Below are 14,006 nucleotides of genomic sequence, written 5' to 3'. Positions count from 1 at the left end.
GAACCGACATCCATACGGGGTGCTGGCATTGCAGGTGGCATCTTTTTTTTTTTTTTTGGCAGGTAGAGTTGTAGACAGTGAGAGAGAGAGACAGAGAGAAAGGTCTTCCTTCTGTTGGTTCACCCCCCAAGTGGCTGCTATGTCCGGCGCTGCGCCGATCCGAAGCCAGGAGCCAGGTGCTTCCTCCTGGTCTCCCATGTGGGTGCAGGGGCCCAAGCACTTGGGCCATCCTCCACTGCTTTCCCAGGCCACAGCAGAGAGCTGGACTGGAAGAGGAGCAACCGGGACTAGAACCTGGAGCCCATATGGGATGCTGGCGCCACAGGTGGAGGATTAACCAAGTGAGCCACGGCGCCGGCCCCTGTGTTATATTTTCTTTAAGAGTATTGGTGTTGGTTTGTTGTTTCCCTAGGCAGTTAACCTGGCTGAACTCACACACCATACACCATCTCCTCTGGGTTGGGTTGCAGTGTGGCATTGGTTCAGTTCCTTTAGCCCTAGCTAGCCTGTTGTGGGAGTCTGCCCCCAGTATGGACCAGGGGGCCAACCTCTGGCTTGGGAAGGGTGTATTCTTATTCCTAAGGGCTTCCCCCTCACTTTGCACTTTTGGTTGAAACTACGGTGGTGGAATTCCTGTGCATGACAGAGTTGGACCTTGCTCAGAGGGAAGTGAGCCGGTGCTGCTGCTTTCTTCTGAGAGTCAAGCCGCTTCTCCAGGCTCTGCCTGCTTTTGGTTCTCTCCTGTGATTTCAGTAATTTCTTCTATTTTATTCAGCATTTATTGTCATTATATGGTTTAGCTGCTCAGCCATCCCTAGGAGCGAGGGGCAGACTTGACTTGTGAAGAAGGGAGGACAGTCCCACATACCTTGTTTTGTTTCTTGTTGTTGATGTGCAGTGGTTTATTGACCTACTTTCTTCCTTTTTAAACATACATTAAGTCTTTAGCTTTCTTGTTCAATTCCCTTTCTTACAAAATTACCTTTGAAGTTACTAGTTTAGTTTATTGATCTTTGCTCAAGTTCTTTGTACGTCCTGGCATACAAATTGCACAGACCAGAGACTGGAACTCATTCCTCTGTGGCGTTTCTCATGGATGTGTCTTCGGCTGCTGCAGAGGGTGCTGTCCTTTCTGCTGTGGGGCACTTGGCCTAAGACACAGGGTGCCTCGTGAGTTAGCGTGGCTGGATTTGGTCTCAGTCTCGACGCAGAATGCCTCCAGCCCGTCTTTGCTACACTATTGTGTGTGTTTTCAGGTGTTAGTTTGTGTCCAGACCTGCCAGCTCCAGAGATAAAAAGCAAACCAGTTCTAGGTGCACGATGTGGAAAGCATTGTCATTCAGCACTCCTCAGGATCCTTCCATTTCTGTTATTCGCATAGTGCCCCCGTGTGCGGAAGAGATGGATTTGGGTTCTTACTTCAGTAATCTTTTCCTTTAATAATTTCTTTCTCTTCAATAAACTTACCATATATAGGTAAAACATAATTTAGTTGCAGACCATGAGGAAGAACTAAATAAAGCTAAAGAGAAGATTCAGCTAATGAAACAGGATTTCAGAAAAAAAGAAGCAGAGTGGAAAGTTACAAGTGAGGGCCTGGAAAGAGAAGCTGAAGAGAAATTAACAATGGTGCTCCTTGAACTGAAGGAAAAGGCCGAATCTGAGAAACGCTTGATGATAAAAACATTTGAGCTTCGAGAAGCTGAAATGAGGCGTCTTCAGGATCAACAGGCAGCCCAAATCCTGGCCCTGGAGAGGTCAGTGGTGGAGCAGCAGGACCGGCTGCGGCAGCTGGAGTGTGGGCTCCTCCCAGGGGATGAGGCTGTGCCATGTAGCCAGTGTGGCCGTGAGCTCCCTGCAGCCCAGGACAGAGAGAGCACCGTGCCTCGTCTGAAGGAGGACTGCGCCCTCCAGCTGATGCTGGCCCAGAACAGGTAGGTGGTGCGGTTGCAGCAGCCAGAGTGCTGTGGAGCTGTCTTTAGGCTGCCGCGCAGACCTCACCCCAGGAGGCCTGGCACAGTGTGAGAGGCAGGCCCCAGAGGGAAAGGTGGAGCACGGTGTGATGCTCTGAGTTTTCACCCTAAAACCAGTACAGGCAGCTCTGTGGCCCCTAACAGGACCTGCTGATCGTCCCTGCGCCATCCGTGGTGGATGTTGGTGTGCATGCCTCATCTACATCTCCATTGTTCTCTGCTGGCTTTGAAATTTCAGCAGCAGAACCATCAATCTCACTCTACTTGTTTTTTTTCTTTTTTAAGATTTATGTATTTATATGAAAGAGTTACCCAGAGAGAGGAGAGGTATAGAGAGATGTCTTCCATCGATGGGTCACTCCCCAGTTGGCTGCAAAGGGCAGAGCTGTGCTGATCTGAAGAAGCCAGGAGCCAAGAGCTTCCTCCAGGTCTCCCACGTGGGTGCAGGGGCCCAAGCTCTTGGGCCACCTTCTACTGCTTTCCCAAGCCGTAGCAGGGAGCTGGCTCGGAAGTGGAGCAGCCAGGTCTCGAACTGGCGCCCAAATAGGATGCTGGCGCTTCAGGCCAGAGCGTTAACCCCCTGCACCACGGCACCAGCCCTATTACTTGTTTTTAAAACTCTTGTTTGATTATTTGTATCTTCTCCTCAGCTTTATTTCATTCTTCCTGGTGGTTTGCATTTGTGAGATTTAGAGACATGAAGCTAATCTTCCTAATTTTTTTAACCTAAATTGGTTTCTAAAATAGACATTTTCTTAGAAATACAACCTTAATTCCTGGAGTTCTAAACAGATTTATCCTGTGCCTGGCTGATTGCCTATGTTGGCATCAGCCTCTTTGGTGAGCCTTGATGCCTGTTCAGTCCAATGGCTACATCCGCCCTTGGTTCTGCCCTTCCTGTCTGTGTGCCCCACCCCAGCCTCACTGGGAGGTGCAGGAATTCTGCTTGAGTTGGATCATTGTGGGCCAGGTGTTTGACTGCATATCTATGCTCCCACCTATGGTGCAGGTTAAGTGTGATGAGCTGTGCATGGCCTCTTAACACTTGGAGGTAGTCATAGTTCTCACCAGTTGTGTAGACTTTTCAAGCACACCAGTAATGCATGCTGTGTTCCCACTGGGGAACATGTGCCTTCCTGGTTCCTCTTGGGATTCTGAGATGCCCGTCTCTGTTGTTTGGACCTCTGGCCCACCTGCAGCTCTCAGGCCTCTTACTGCTCCTTATGGCCCTGTTGGCTCCTATATGGTAGCAGTGCTTCCCCGTCGGGAGCTGAGATCACCTTTGCTTTCCTCTGGGCAGGCAGTGGTTGTGAGCCAACAGTTCAGCCTGTCCTACTGGGGTCCCCCCGTAGTCTGTGACCTCCGAACTTCTTCCTTCACATGGCACTTCACTCCTACTTACTTCTGGTATTAGAATCTTGGACTGTGTCGCAGAGAAGGAAGGAGGATCTGAACCCTGAGGCAGTGTTTCTCTTGGGAGGAGGGTGCAGGGTGTCAGAGTGAGGGCTGATGCCATTTGACCACGTGTTGCTCTCTGTGTTCACTTTGAATGGTGCCTCAGGTTTTTAGAGGAACGTAGAGAGATGACAGAGAAATTCACTGCAGAGCAAGCTGCCTTCCTGCGGGAGGCCCAGGAGAAGCATGCCCACGAGCTCCAGTGCCTCCGAGACAGGCACCAGCAGCAGCTTCTGTCCCTGAGGATGGAGCTGGAGACCAGGCACCGGGCCGAGCTGGGCGAGTTGACAGCTTCCCTGGAGAGTGAGCAGTGGGCGCGCCTGGAGGCGCGCGTGGCGGAACTGCAGGGCAAACACGCTGCTGACATCAGTGCTCTGGAGACTAGACATTTGTCTAACCTGGATTCGCTGGAGGCCTGCTACCTGTCTGAGGTGCAGGCCATTCGTGCTGAGCACAGGCGGGCTCTCGAGCTTCTGCAAGCAGACCTTGAGGAGCAGCTGCGGGAAAAGGACTCTTCTCACCAGACGCTGTTGACTCAGGAGCTGGAGAAGCTCAGGCTGAACCACGATGCGGAGCTTCAGTCGGCCAAGGACAGCCTGAGGGCAGAGATGAGTGCCGGCCACGCGGAGAGTCTGAGAGCCCTGGCCGCGAGGCTGCAGGGAGCGCACCAGGTGAGGCGTCTTCCCCGGCTGTCTCCCGGTTGCCCTGCACGTAGCGATTGTCTCTGTACGTGTGCACGTGTGTGTGGTGGCTTGGTTGTTGTACGTCTGTGGGTGTGAGTGTGTGCATGCACGTGGTGACTTGGTTGTTGTGTAGTGCTGTTTGGAGTGAGTTTGGCGAACTGTTTGATTACACACTCCTTGACCTCTGGTCTGGAAATGCGCACAGACCTCTGCCAGACCCACAGGCCCCGAAGCATGCTTGAAGGCCGACCTGACTGCTGGCTAAGATGTGGCTCTGAGGCTGCAGGGAGTGGATTGATTCTGCTATGTGTACATGGAGTCACAGTCTCTCTACTGTTGATATCTTCTGAAATTAAAACTTTTTTGTCACATTTCAAGAGCAGAGGATCTTTTGGCAAATGCCATTTTTGTGTGAAGGGGACTTTATGGGAAGTCCCTGTGGCTATGGGCTAGGGCCCATCTGGAGAGCCTGCAGTCCCTGTAGCTCAGACTCAGACTTGTTTATCTGACCTGACCTGTCCCGTGTGTGTATTTTGTACCTGCTGTGCCCTGACTATAGTCTCTGCTGCTTTATTTTTTCCTGTGGACTGGTCTCCTCTGTTTAGCCCCAGGTGCAGCCTTGCATGCTGGGCCGTTAGGACAGGTGCTGCCTACTCCTGCAGTGAGGGGTGTAGTTGGTTTTGTGCCACCCATGTAGGAGACCCAGATTTAGTTTCTGACTCCTGGCTATTGTAGACATTTGAGGAGTGAACCAGTGAGTAGAAGATCTCTTTCAGACATGTTTGTCTCTCTCTGCCTTTTAAATAAATAAAAATTAAAAGGAAGTACATATTCCAAATCATAAATTAGGGAATCTTGGACTTGAATAAGCACAAATACCAGTGGAAGTATCCATTGCCATCGACAGACGTCTTATAAGTGGAGCTGACCTCATCTGCCGATTGTGGGTGCGATTGCTAGTTTATTTTCAGTTCCCTTCAGCTCTGTTTAAGATAGAAGGAGATAAGGTAACTGTGTATGTGTTTATTTTTTATTATTTATTTGCTTAAAGATTTTTTTTAAAAAGATTTATTTACTGGGGCCAGTGCTGTGGTGCAGCGGGTTAACACCCTAACCTGAAGTGTCGACATCCCATATGGGCACTGGTTCGAGTCCTGGCTGCTCCACTTCCGATCCAGCTCTCTGCTATAGCCTGGGAAAGCAGTGGAAGATGGCCTAAGTCCTTGGGCCCCCGCACCCGTGTGAGAGACCCAGAAGAAGCTCCTGGCTCCTGGTTTTGGATTGGTGCAGATTTATTTATTTATTTGAAAGTCAGAGTTACACAGAGAGAGGAGAGGCAGAGAGAGAGAGAGAGAGGTCTTCCATCCGATGGTTCACTCCACAATTGGCCACAGCGGCCAGAGCTGCACCATCCTCTGCTGCTTTTTTAGTAACTGTGTTTTGATAGCTGTGAGCGCTTCACCTCGTGTTTCAGATACCCTCTCTTCTGTGGTCTGAAGTCTCAAGAGAGCACTTCCTGCTCAGGCTGCCCTCCCGGTCACAGATGGCTGCCTGTGCAGACAAGCCTCTGTTCCCTGTTCTGGGGCTCAGCTGGTGGCTGAGCAGGTGTCTGAGATGAGGAAGGAACAGTTACCTGTCCAGTTGACTTAGAGGTGTCTGACATCTGGAGGCCCCACGCTGCAGTGCATAGTAGGTGGCTCCAGTCTCTTTCCATGCCCAGCTAGGATCACTAGCAAGCAGGTGCCCCGAAGCATAGCAGCTGTTCCCAATATGGGGATTTAAACTTGCAGGTGTTCCTAGTTCATTTGATGTAAATAAAATGACATTCCAAAAGAATATTTAGAAAGGAGAAACATGCATATTACCTATGAAGACTATGTTTTCTAGATCATGGCTTAGCTTTTTAGTAGCAAAACATACTGTGAAAAGCATATGGAATGTTTAGCATCTTGCACACAGAGTTGGCATGTATGGGCACGAGTGATGGTGAGGTGTATTGGGAAGAGGCAACGGTGAGGCGTCTGGGGGTGAGTGATGTGAGGCATGTGTGGGGGTGGACACCTGTGGATGCTCTCTCGGCAGGAGGAGCTGGCTGCGGCCCTGCGTGATCAGAGGCACCTGCTGGAGGAGGAGCGGGTTGCAGCCCTGGACAGGGTGGGCGCTGAGGTCCTGCTCCTGGAGCGCCAGCACCAAGCTGCCCTGCAGGAGCTGGGAGATGCACACATGGCCAAGATACAGCAGCAGGAGCCGGCAAAACAGGCTGAGTCCCAGGCGACGCAAGCTCCGCTGGAGCAGGTTGTGCAGGTGAGCATTCCAGGCAGTGCAGTTCCCACAGTGGTACCAGCTCTGTGGGTACAAGGGTGTGGTAGTACTGCTCGCCCAATGAGACAAGCCCAGAAGCAGGCATCTGTGCCAAGGGCCGGGCAGCCTCCCTCCTGTGGTTTCTCTGGAGGGCAGGACCCCAGCCTTGCTTTCCAGTAGAGGATGCTCTGTGGTATCAGGTGTGCCGACCTGTTTGCAGCTAGAAGCCAAAGGGTGTGGGGAGCAACTCGGACTAGACTGTTACTGGAATTAAGACTTATTCTATGCATCTGCTCTCCCACAATATGGCGCTGGGAGAGGAGTAAACAACTTTTACACAGCTGCCTCCAGTTCGACCAGTAACCTGCAGGAGCTGATCCTGCTCCTGATTGGAGGAGAGCAGCGTACTCGGCTTGTGGGTAGCAGAGTTGGGATTGGTGGAAGAGAACTATAAAGGAGGAGAGAGACAACATGCACGAGGAACATCTAAGGGGAACATCCAAATAACATCTGAGCAGCCCCCGAGAAAGCCGGCTGGCAGTGTGCCGCTCCCCCGCGGAAGTGGGGAAAGTGGCAGGGGGAACCGCCCCTCCACGGAGGTGGAGGGACGGCAGCCAACCCGGGAAGAACCAGCAGCAAACCTGGGGAGGGCCGAGCAGACAAAAGAACAGCGCAGGGTCCTGTGTCGTTCCTCCACGAAGAGGGGGAGCGACAAAAGGGGCTGGAGGTTTCTGTGTTGGTTGAGTTTTCCAGCCCAGTGGAGACATAGGGATGGGGGCCAAGCTCCTTCATGTGTGGTACCCTGTGAATGGGCTTGCAACATGTGGTCAGCTGGGGCGTGATTGATGCTGGCTCATGGAGGGGTGTGGAGAGCCTGGGGGTGATGTGAAGGCTGTGGTGGAGGTAGAGGTGCTGTTGCCTTGAGACGTTCATGGAGGAGGTACAGGCCTGGTGGTTGTGATTTGTGTCGGCACAGGACAGGTTCACATGTTCCTGCTAAAGAAGCTGGGTCCAGGGGCTGGCACTGTGGTGTAGTAGGCTAAGCCTCTACTTGTGGTGTTGGCGTCCCATATAGGCACGGGTTTGTGTCCCAGCTGCTCCTCTTTTGATTGAGATCTCTGTTTATAGCCTGAGAAAGCAGTGGAAGTGGCCCAAGTGCTTGGGCCCCTGCACCCGCATGGCCTGGCTTCAGATCAGCCCAGCTCAGGCCATTGCAGCCATTTGGGAGTGAACCAGCAGATGGAAGACCTTTTTCTCTGCCTTTCCTCCCCTCTCTCTCTCTCTGTAGTGCTCTCTCTCAAATAAATAAAATCTTAAGAAAAAGCAGCAGCAGCTGGGTCCAGAACTGGGAGCAGTTCTCCTGCCCATCTTGCTGTTAGAGTGCAGGGTGTGTGACTTGTTCCTGTCTCACTACCTTTGCCTTCCTGTGGTGACTGCTGTCTAAGTGCTCCTGGAGTATCTTTGGAGTATTTTCTTTTTTAAATTAAAGATTTTATTTTTAAAGATTCACTTATTTATTTGAAAGAGTTATATATATGTAGAGAGAGAGATCTTCCATCTGCTGGTTTACTCTCCAGATGACCAAAATTGCTAGAGCTGGGCCAGGCCAAAGCCAGGAGCTTCATCCTGGTCTCCCATGTGGATACAGGGGTCCAAATACTTGGGCCATCGTCAGCTGCTTTTCTCAGGCCATTTGCAGGAAGCTAGATTTGAAGTGGGGCAACCAGGACAGAAACCAGCGTCTGTATGGGATGCTGCCCTCACAGGCAGTCGCTCTACCCGCTACACCACAGTGCTGGCCAGATTTAAAAAAATTTTTTTAAGACTTGCTTAAAGAATTAGAGAAAATGAGACACATACACACACACACACCCCTTCCATTCACTGATTCACTCCCCAAATGGCCCCAACAGCTGGGGTTGGTCCAGATTAAAGCCAGGATTTAGGAGCCAGGAACTCTATCCAAATCCTACATGGTTCCCAGAGGCCCAGACATTTTTTCCAGGTGCATTATTGGGAAGCTGGATTGAAAGTGCTGCAGTTGGGACTTGAACTAGCAAAACCAGATGGGGTGCTGATGTCACAGGTGACAGCTTAACCCTCTGTGCCTCAACACTGGCCCTGGAGTATTCTCCTGCAGTAGTATATGTTTGTTCCAGCAAGTCAGTCATTTACTTTGCCACTAAGATATCTATATTATTAACCCTTGCATGATTGGCTGATGTCATTACCTGTTTTATTTTGTGTTGGAGAAAATTTCAACATAATCAGAAATCAAATAATTTAGTCAACTCCTTCATTCTTACTACCTAGCAATATCAGTACATCAGTGCCACCCTCCCTGCCCCATTCTCTCAGTTATTTATTTTTTTTGACAGGCAGAGTTAGACAGTGAGAGAGAGACAGAAAGGTCTTCCTTCCGTTGGTTCACGCTACGGCCCGTGCGCTGCGCTGATCCGAAGCCAGGAGCCAGGTACTTCCTCCTGGTCTCCCATGCGGGTGCAGGGCCCAAGGACTTGGGCCATCCTCCACTGCACTCCTGGGCCACAGCAGAGAGGAGCAAGCAGGACAGAATCCGGCACCCCGACCGGGACTAGAACCTGCTGTGCCAGAGCCGCAGGCGGAGGATTAGCTTAGTGAGCTGTGGTGTCGGCCTTCTCAGTTATTTTGAAGCAGATCCCAACATGATGTGTTTTCATCTATAAATGTGAGAGTGAGGTCTTTTTCCCCCAGCAGGACATAGCTGTGGCCCATTTTATCCTAAAACAGCAATAGTCCCTTCATTCCTTCCCCTGTCCAGGCCCGGTTCCGGTCTTCTTCCTGGCTGTGCTTCACACAGGGATCTATGCAGGACCTCACTGGACCTGCTTCTGTTTAGTCTTCGTGCTGTGATCCGGACTTCCCCTGCCCCGTCCTGCCCCCTCCTAGCTTCCCTCAGGCTTTGAGAGAAACTTCCTAGCTGCCCGCTCCTATCTTCCCTCAGGCTTTGCCCTGCTGGGCGTTCCCTGGGTTGTCAGGGTTGTTGTCCCAAAATAGCAGGGACATGCTGTCCCTAGGCCACAAATACCCTGCACCTGTTGGAAGCTCAGAGTCGCGGATATGCGCCGGGAGGCCACTGGATCACCTTCCGGGTCACCTCCCTTTGGAATTTGGTTGTGAGAAAAGTTCTCTGAAACCGTAAGCTTGAATTCTTTTTTTGATAGAAATATCTATCGCATAAAGAACTCTCCCTACTGCCGGGGATGCTAAGCGAGGTTTTGGAATATGGAAGTAAGCTGTGTGGCCTCTGTTGATTGCAAAAATAGGGCAGTTTCATTTTTTCTTAGAGAAAACATCCACATCTATCACGGGTTAATTTTTAAACTACGGTGAAAACCTGTGGTCGTCTTAGACACAGTTTGGATGTCTGTGATCATCAGTTGAGTTTATTTCCATTCTTTTGTCGCTCATCTTTGTGTCGTGCCGCTTTCTTTCTTCTTCAGGAGTATCAATTAGCTTTTCCTGAATGATTAAAACAAATATGCCATTTCACTAAATTCTGTGGATTTTTAGAAAAAGCTGAGAATATACTTTTTAAAAATATCTTGAATGTTTATAGAGGAGGCCCTGTGGAGGCAGCTGGAATAGTCTTTGGTCTGAGGACCCGCGCTCCTGCCAGACATCCCCAGCCCCGCTGGAGGCCCCGAGCCTACAAGGTCTGCCCCAGACGCTGCGTCCTCCTCCTTGCTGTCGCAGGCTGCCTGGCTGCTTGTAGCACCCAGGCCTGGGAGTAGCCTCTTGCACCACTCAGATGGAAGGGTGGGGTGCCTCCCCGCAGTGCACAGGACACTCCCACCCATATTCTGCTGCCTTGTCCTGCTTTGTTCCCACAAACTTGCCGACAGCCCTTTCTGAAACAAGGGGTGGGTTAAGAAATGTGATAAACTGAGGTTCCAGATGCAGATGGCAAGGGCCTGGGGTAGAGCAGGGAGGGGCTCAGTATTTGCCTGGGTACTCAGGGTTATCAGGACAGTGGGGTGTTGGATTGTTGGCCTTTCTCAGCCAGGGTTCTGTGTAGACTTCACTCTCCACCCTGTATGTGGCCAGTGACCAGAGGACCTCTCTCAAGGGAGTGGCTACTACAGCTCCCTGAGCCTTACTCCTCCATGGGCCTTGAGTGTGCTGGGGCTCACAATGGAATCTGTGAGTCCCTGTGTTGGGGGTGTGTGGAGTGCTTATGGGCACCCCTGCACCCTCAAACAGGAGTTTGCTTTTTGTTGTTTGCACAGGAGGCTCCGTGACTGTCTGTTGGTCCACACCTTCCCAGAGCACCTGTGGTGTGAGCCTCCCCGCTGTCCCCCAGGCATGCCAGGCACAGTGAGCACAGTGGCCTGGTCCAAGGGTGCTGGGCCTGGGGCCTGCCTGCTGTGATCTGGTTTCCTGGTCTGCCGTAAACTGTAACAAATGCATTATTTATTTAGGAATAAAATATATTTTTCAAAACTGAAGAAACCTAGGTTTCTGAATATCTTGGGCTTTGATGGACATAATCCCATGATAATGGTGAATTCCTTTACAGATTTTTTAAAATAAATTTATTTGCAGGGTGAGCGTTGGTGTAGCATATTAAGCCTGGGCTATTACAGCCATTTGGTGAGTGAGCCGGTGGATGAAAGATATCTTTGTTACTCTGCCTTCCAAATAAGTAAGTCTTTAAAAAATTTGTCGTGCTTGCACTGTAGCACAGCAGATTAAGCTGCTGTGTGAGATATTGGCATTCTATTAGAGCACCTGTTTGGGTCCTGCTGCTCCACTTCTGATCTGCTAATGCACTTGGGAAAGCAGCAGAAGATGGCCCAAGTGCTTGGAGTTCCGGGTTCCTGGCCTCAGGCAGGGCTAACTCTGGCTATTGTGGCCACTTGGAGAATGAATTAATGAATGGAAGATTCCTCTCTTGGTCTCTTTCTTTAACTCTTTTCTTTCTGTAACTCTCTCTTTCAAATAAATAAAATCTTTTAAGTTTTTTTGTTTTGTTTTGTTTATTTGAAAGGCAGAGATAGAAGGAGAAACTGAAAGAGATAGGGTTCTTCCATCTGCTGGTTCACTCCTCAAATGGCATGCAGGGTCCCAAACACTTGGGCCATTTTCTGCTGCTATCCAATGTGTATCAGCAGGGAGCTGGATCAGAAGTGGAGCAGCCAGGATTTGAACTGGTGTTCATATGGGATGCTTACACTGCAGGTGGTGGGTTAAACTTCTGTGTTACAGTGCTGGCCCCAATAAAATAAATCTTAAAAAAAATATATTGCAGAGGCAGAGAGTGCATGCCCATTTGCTGATTGACTTTCCAGATGCCTTCAGTGGCTGGAGCTGGGCCTGGCTGGATCCAGGAGCCCATTACTCACATTTGGGTCTCCCATGTGTGTGGCAGTGATCTGAGTAATCTTTTTTTTAAAGACAAGACTATTTATTTGAAAGGCAGAGAGCCACAGAGAGGCAGAGAGAGAGAGAGGCCACAGTGCCAGTCCCTGTTTATTTTTCTGAAAGGCAAAGTGATGGGGCAGTGGGGGTGAGGGACCGAGGGGTGGAGGGATCAGTCCTCAAATGCCAGAGCTGGGTCAGGTAGAAGCCAGGAGCCAGCAACTCCAATCCACTTTTCCCACATGGGGTGCAGAGGCCCATGTACTAAAGTAGCAGGTACTTGTTAGGCCAACTGCCCATCTTGGCCCATCTTGATGGTGAATTTCTTTCCTTTTTTTTTTTTTTTTTTTTTAAGATTTATTTATTTATTTGGAAGACAGAGAGGCAGAGAGAGAAAGTCTTCCCATCACTCCCCAAATGGCCGTTAACGGCCAGAGCTGTCCTGATCCGGAGCCAGGAGCTGCTTCTGTGTTTCCCACGCGTGTGCAGGGGCCCAAGCACTTAGGCCATTTTCTACTGTTCCTAAGCCATAATGGAGAGCTGTATTGGAAGAGGAGCAGCTGGGACATGAACTGATGCCCATATGGGATGCTGGCGCCACAGGCAAAGCCTTAGCCTATGCGCCGTGGTGCCGGCCCCGATGGTGAATTTCCTAAGGTGACTGTTTAATGTGACCCCTCCTCAGTCTCCATTTGGGAGAGGAGGCAAAGCGTTGTTCGCACAGGAAGTGGGGAAAGGCCTCTCTGCTCGCGAGCAAATTTGAGGCTCAGGAAATACTTGCTGAATGTTTCAAATTCTTGTGAACCGCAAAGAAACAGAATACATGTCATTTTCCAGCTTAGTGACTTTTATTGTTGTTGTTAATGTACTTTTGTACAGGGTGAATTTGGAAGTGAGAAGAAAGCTGCCCTGCAAGAACCAGTGGAGGCAGGCAGCTGTGGGAGTGAGCAGGCCCAGCTTCCCTGCCCAAAGGAGGCAGCCGCGTCTTTGCGGCTGCAGCTTCAGGAGAAAAGCTGCCAAATGCAGCAGGTGAGTAGGAGGGGCCTCTTCTTGGTGCTTCCTTTCTTTTTTTGTTGATAATATATGTATAAAATGAAATTTATCATGTTTAAGCGTGTAAATATTTAGTTCAGTAGCACTAAGTATGTTTGCACCATGCACTGTCACCATCAACACCCATAGAGCTCTTCATCTTCCTAAACTAAAACTCACTCCCACTGTCCTGTCTGCGTTTGGCTATCTGGGGACCTTGTATAGGTAGAAGCAGGTACTGCTCGTCCTGTGTAGCTGACTTCCTTCACTCCAGGTTGTAACATAAATCAGCAGTGCGCTGGTCTGACTACAGCAGTAGTCCCTGTGTGCTCAGTCTTGTTTGTGTTGCTTGCCTGTCCTCTGGGTGCGTGCACGGTGGTTCCCCTTTTTGGCAGTTGTGAACAATGCTGCAGTGAATGTTGGTTTACAAGCGATCTCTGCTTTCAGTTTTTGGTGCTGTGTGCATGTATCTAGGAATAGAATTTTTTTTCTCTCTTTTTTTAAAGATTTATTTATTTACTTGAGAGGTAGAGCAGAGACAGAGAGAAAGGTCCTCCATCTATCAGCCCACTCCCCATGTGGCTGCAGTGGCCGGAGCCAGGCGCACCCTACACAATGCAGGGGCCCAAGCACCTGGGCCATCCCCTACTGCCTTCCCAGGCCACAGTAGAGAGCCAGACCAAAAGAGCAGCAGTGGGACATGAACTGGCACTAATACAGGATACTGGCATCGCAAGCAGAAGCCCAGCCCTCCATGCCACAGTGCCAGCTCCGGAATAGAATTTCTGATTTAATAAGCTGTGTTTGAGCTGATGAACATCAGTGTTTTCTGAGTGGCTGCTCTATTTTACATTCCTCACCAGGGTGCAAGAGAGATTACATTTCTCCACATTGCCCCAGCACTTACTATTTTTTTTAGTATCCATTGTAGTTTTGATTAGTGATGTTTATTGGTCATTGGTCTGTCTTTGAAGAAATGTCTGTTCAAGTCCTTGGACCAGTTTTGAATTGGTTGCTTTGTGTTGATGATGAGTTGTTACAGTTTTGCCTTTGAAGATATAGATCTGTTTCCAGTTTTCAGAGAGGGTCCCACCTCGTGGGTATTATCCGGCTCTTCCTGGCTTTGTTATGCATGGTCACTGGATTGAACTTACTATTAATT

General features: G+C 50.0%; 1 protein-coding gene across 4 annotated transcripts in view; it reads left to right on the top strand.

Annotated features, from left to right (window-relative positions):
* PCNT (pericentrin) overlaps nucleotides 1-14,006 on the top strand; it is a 161,576-nt gene that overhangs the window by 52,675 nt on the left and 94,895 nt on the right. For all 4 annotated transcript variants that reach the window (XM_008267246.4, XM_008267245.4, XM_070071719.1 and 1 more), the window contains exons 14-17: nucleotides 1,477-1,934; nucleotides 3,535-4,099; nucleotides 6,194-6,415; nucleotides 12,692-12,841. In XM_008267246.4, coding sequence (XP_008265468.2) covers nucleotides 1,477-1,934; nucleotides 3,535-4,099; nucleotides 6,194-6,415; nucleotides 12,692-12,841 — 1,395 coding nt within the window. The remainder of the gene's footprint in view (nucleotides 1-1,476; nucleotides 1,935-3,534; nucleotides 4,100-6,193; nucleotides 6,416-12,691; nucleotides 12,842-14,006) is intronic.

The sequence above is a fragment of the Oryctolagus cuniculus genome, chromosome 4, assembly GCF_964237555.1.
Source record: "Oryctolagus cuniculus chromosome 4, mOryCun1.1, whole genome shotgun sequence".
NCBI lineage: Eukaryota > Metazoa > Chordata > Mammalia > Lagomorpha > Leporidae > Oryctolagus > Oryctolagus cuniculus.
This window is presented reverse-complemented; position numbering and strand designations above follow the sequence as displayed.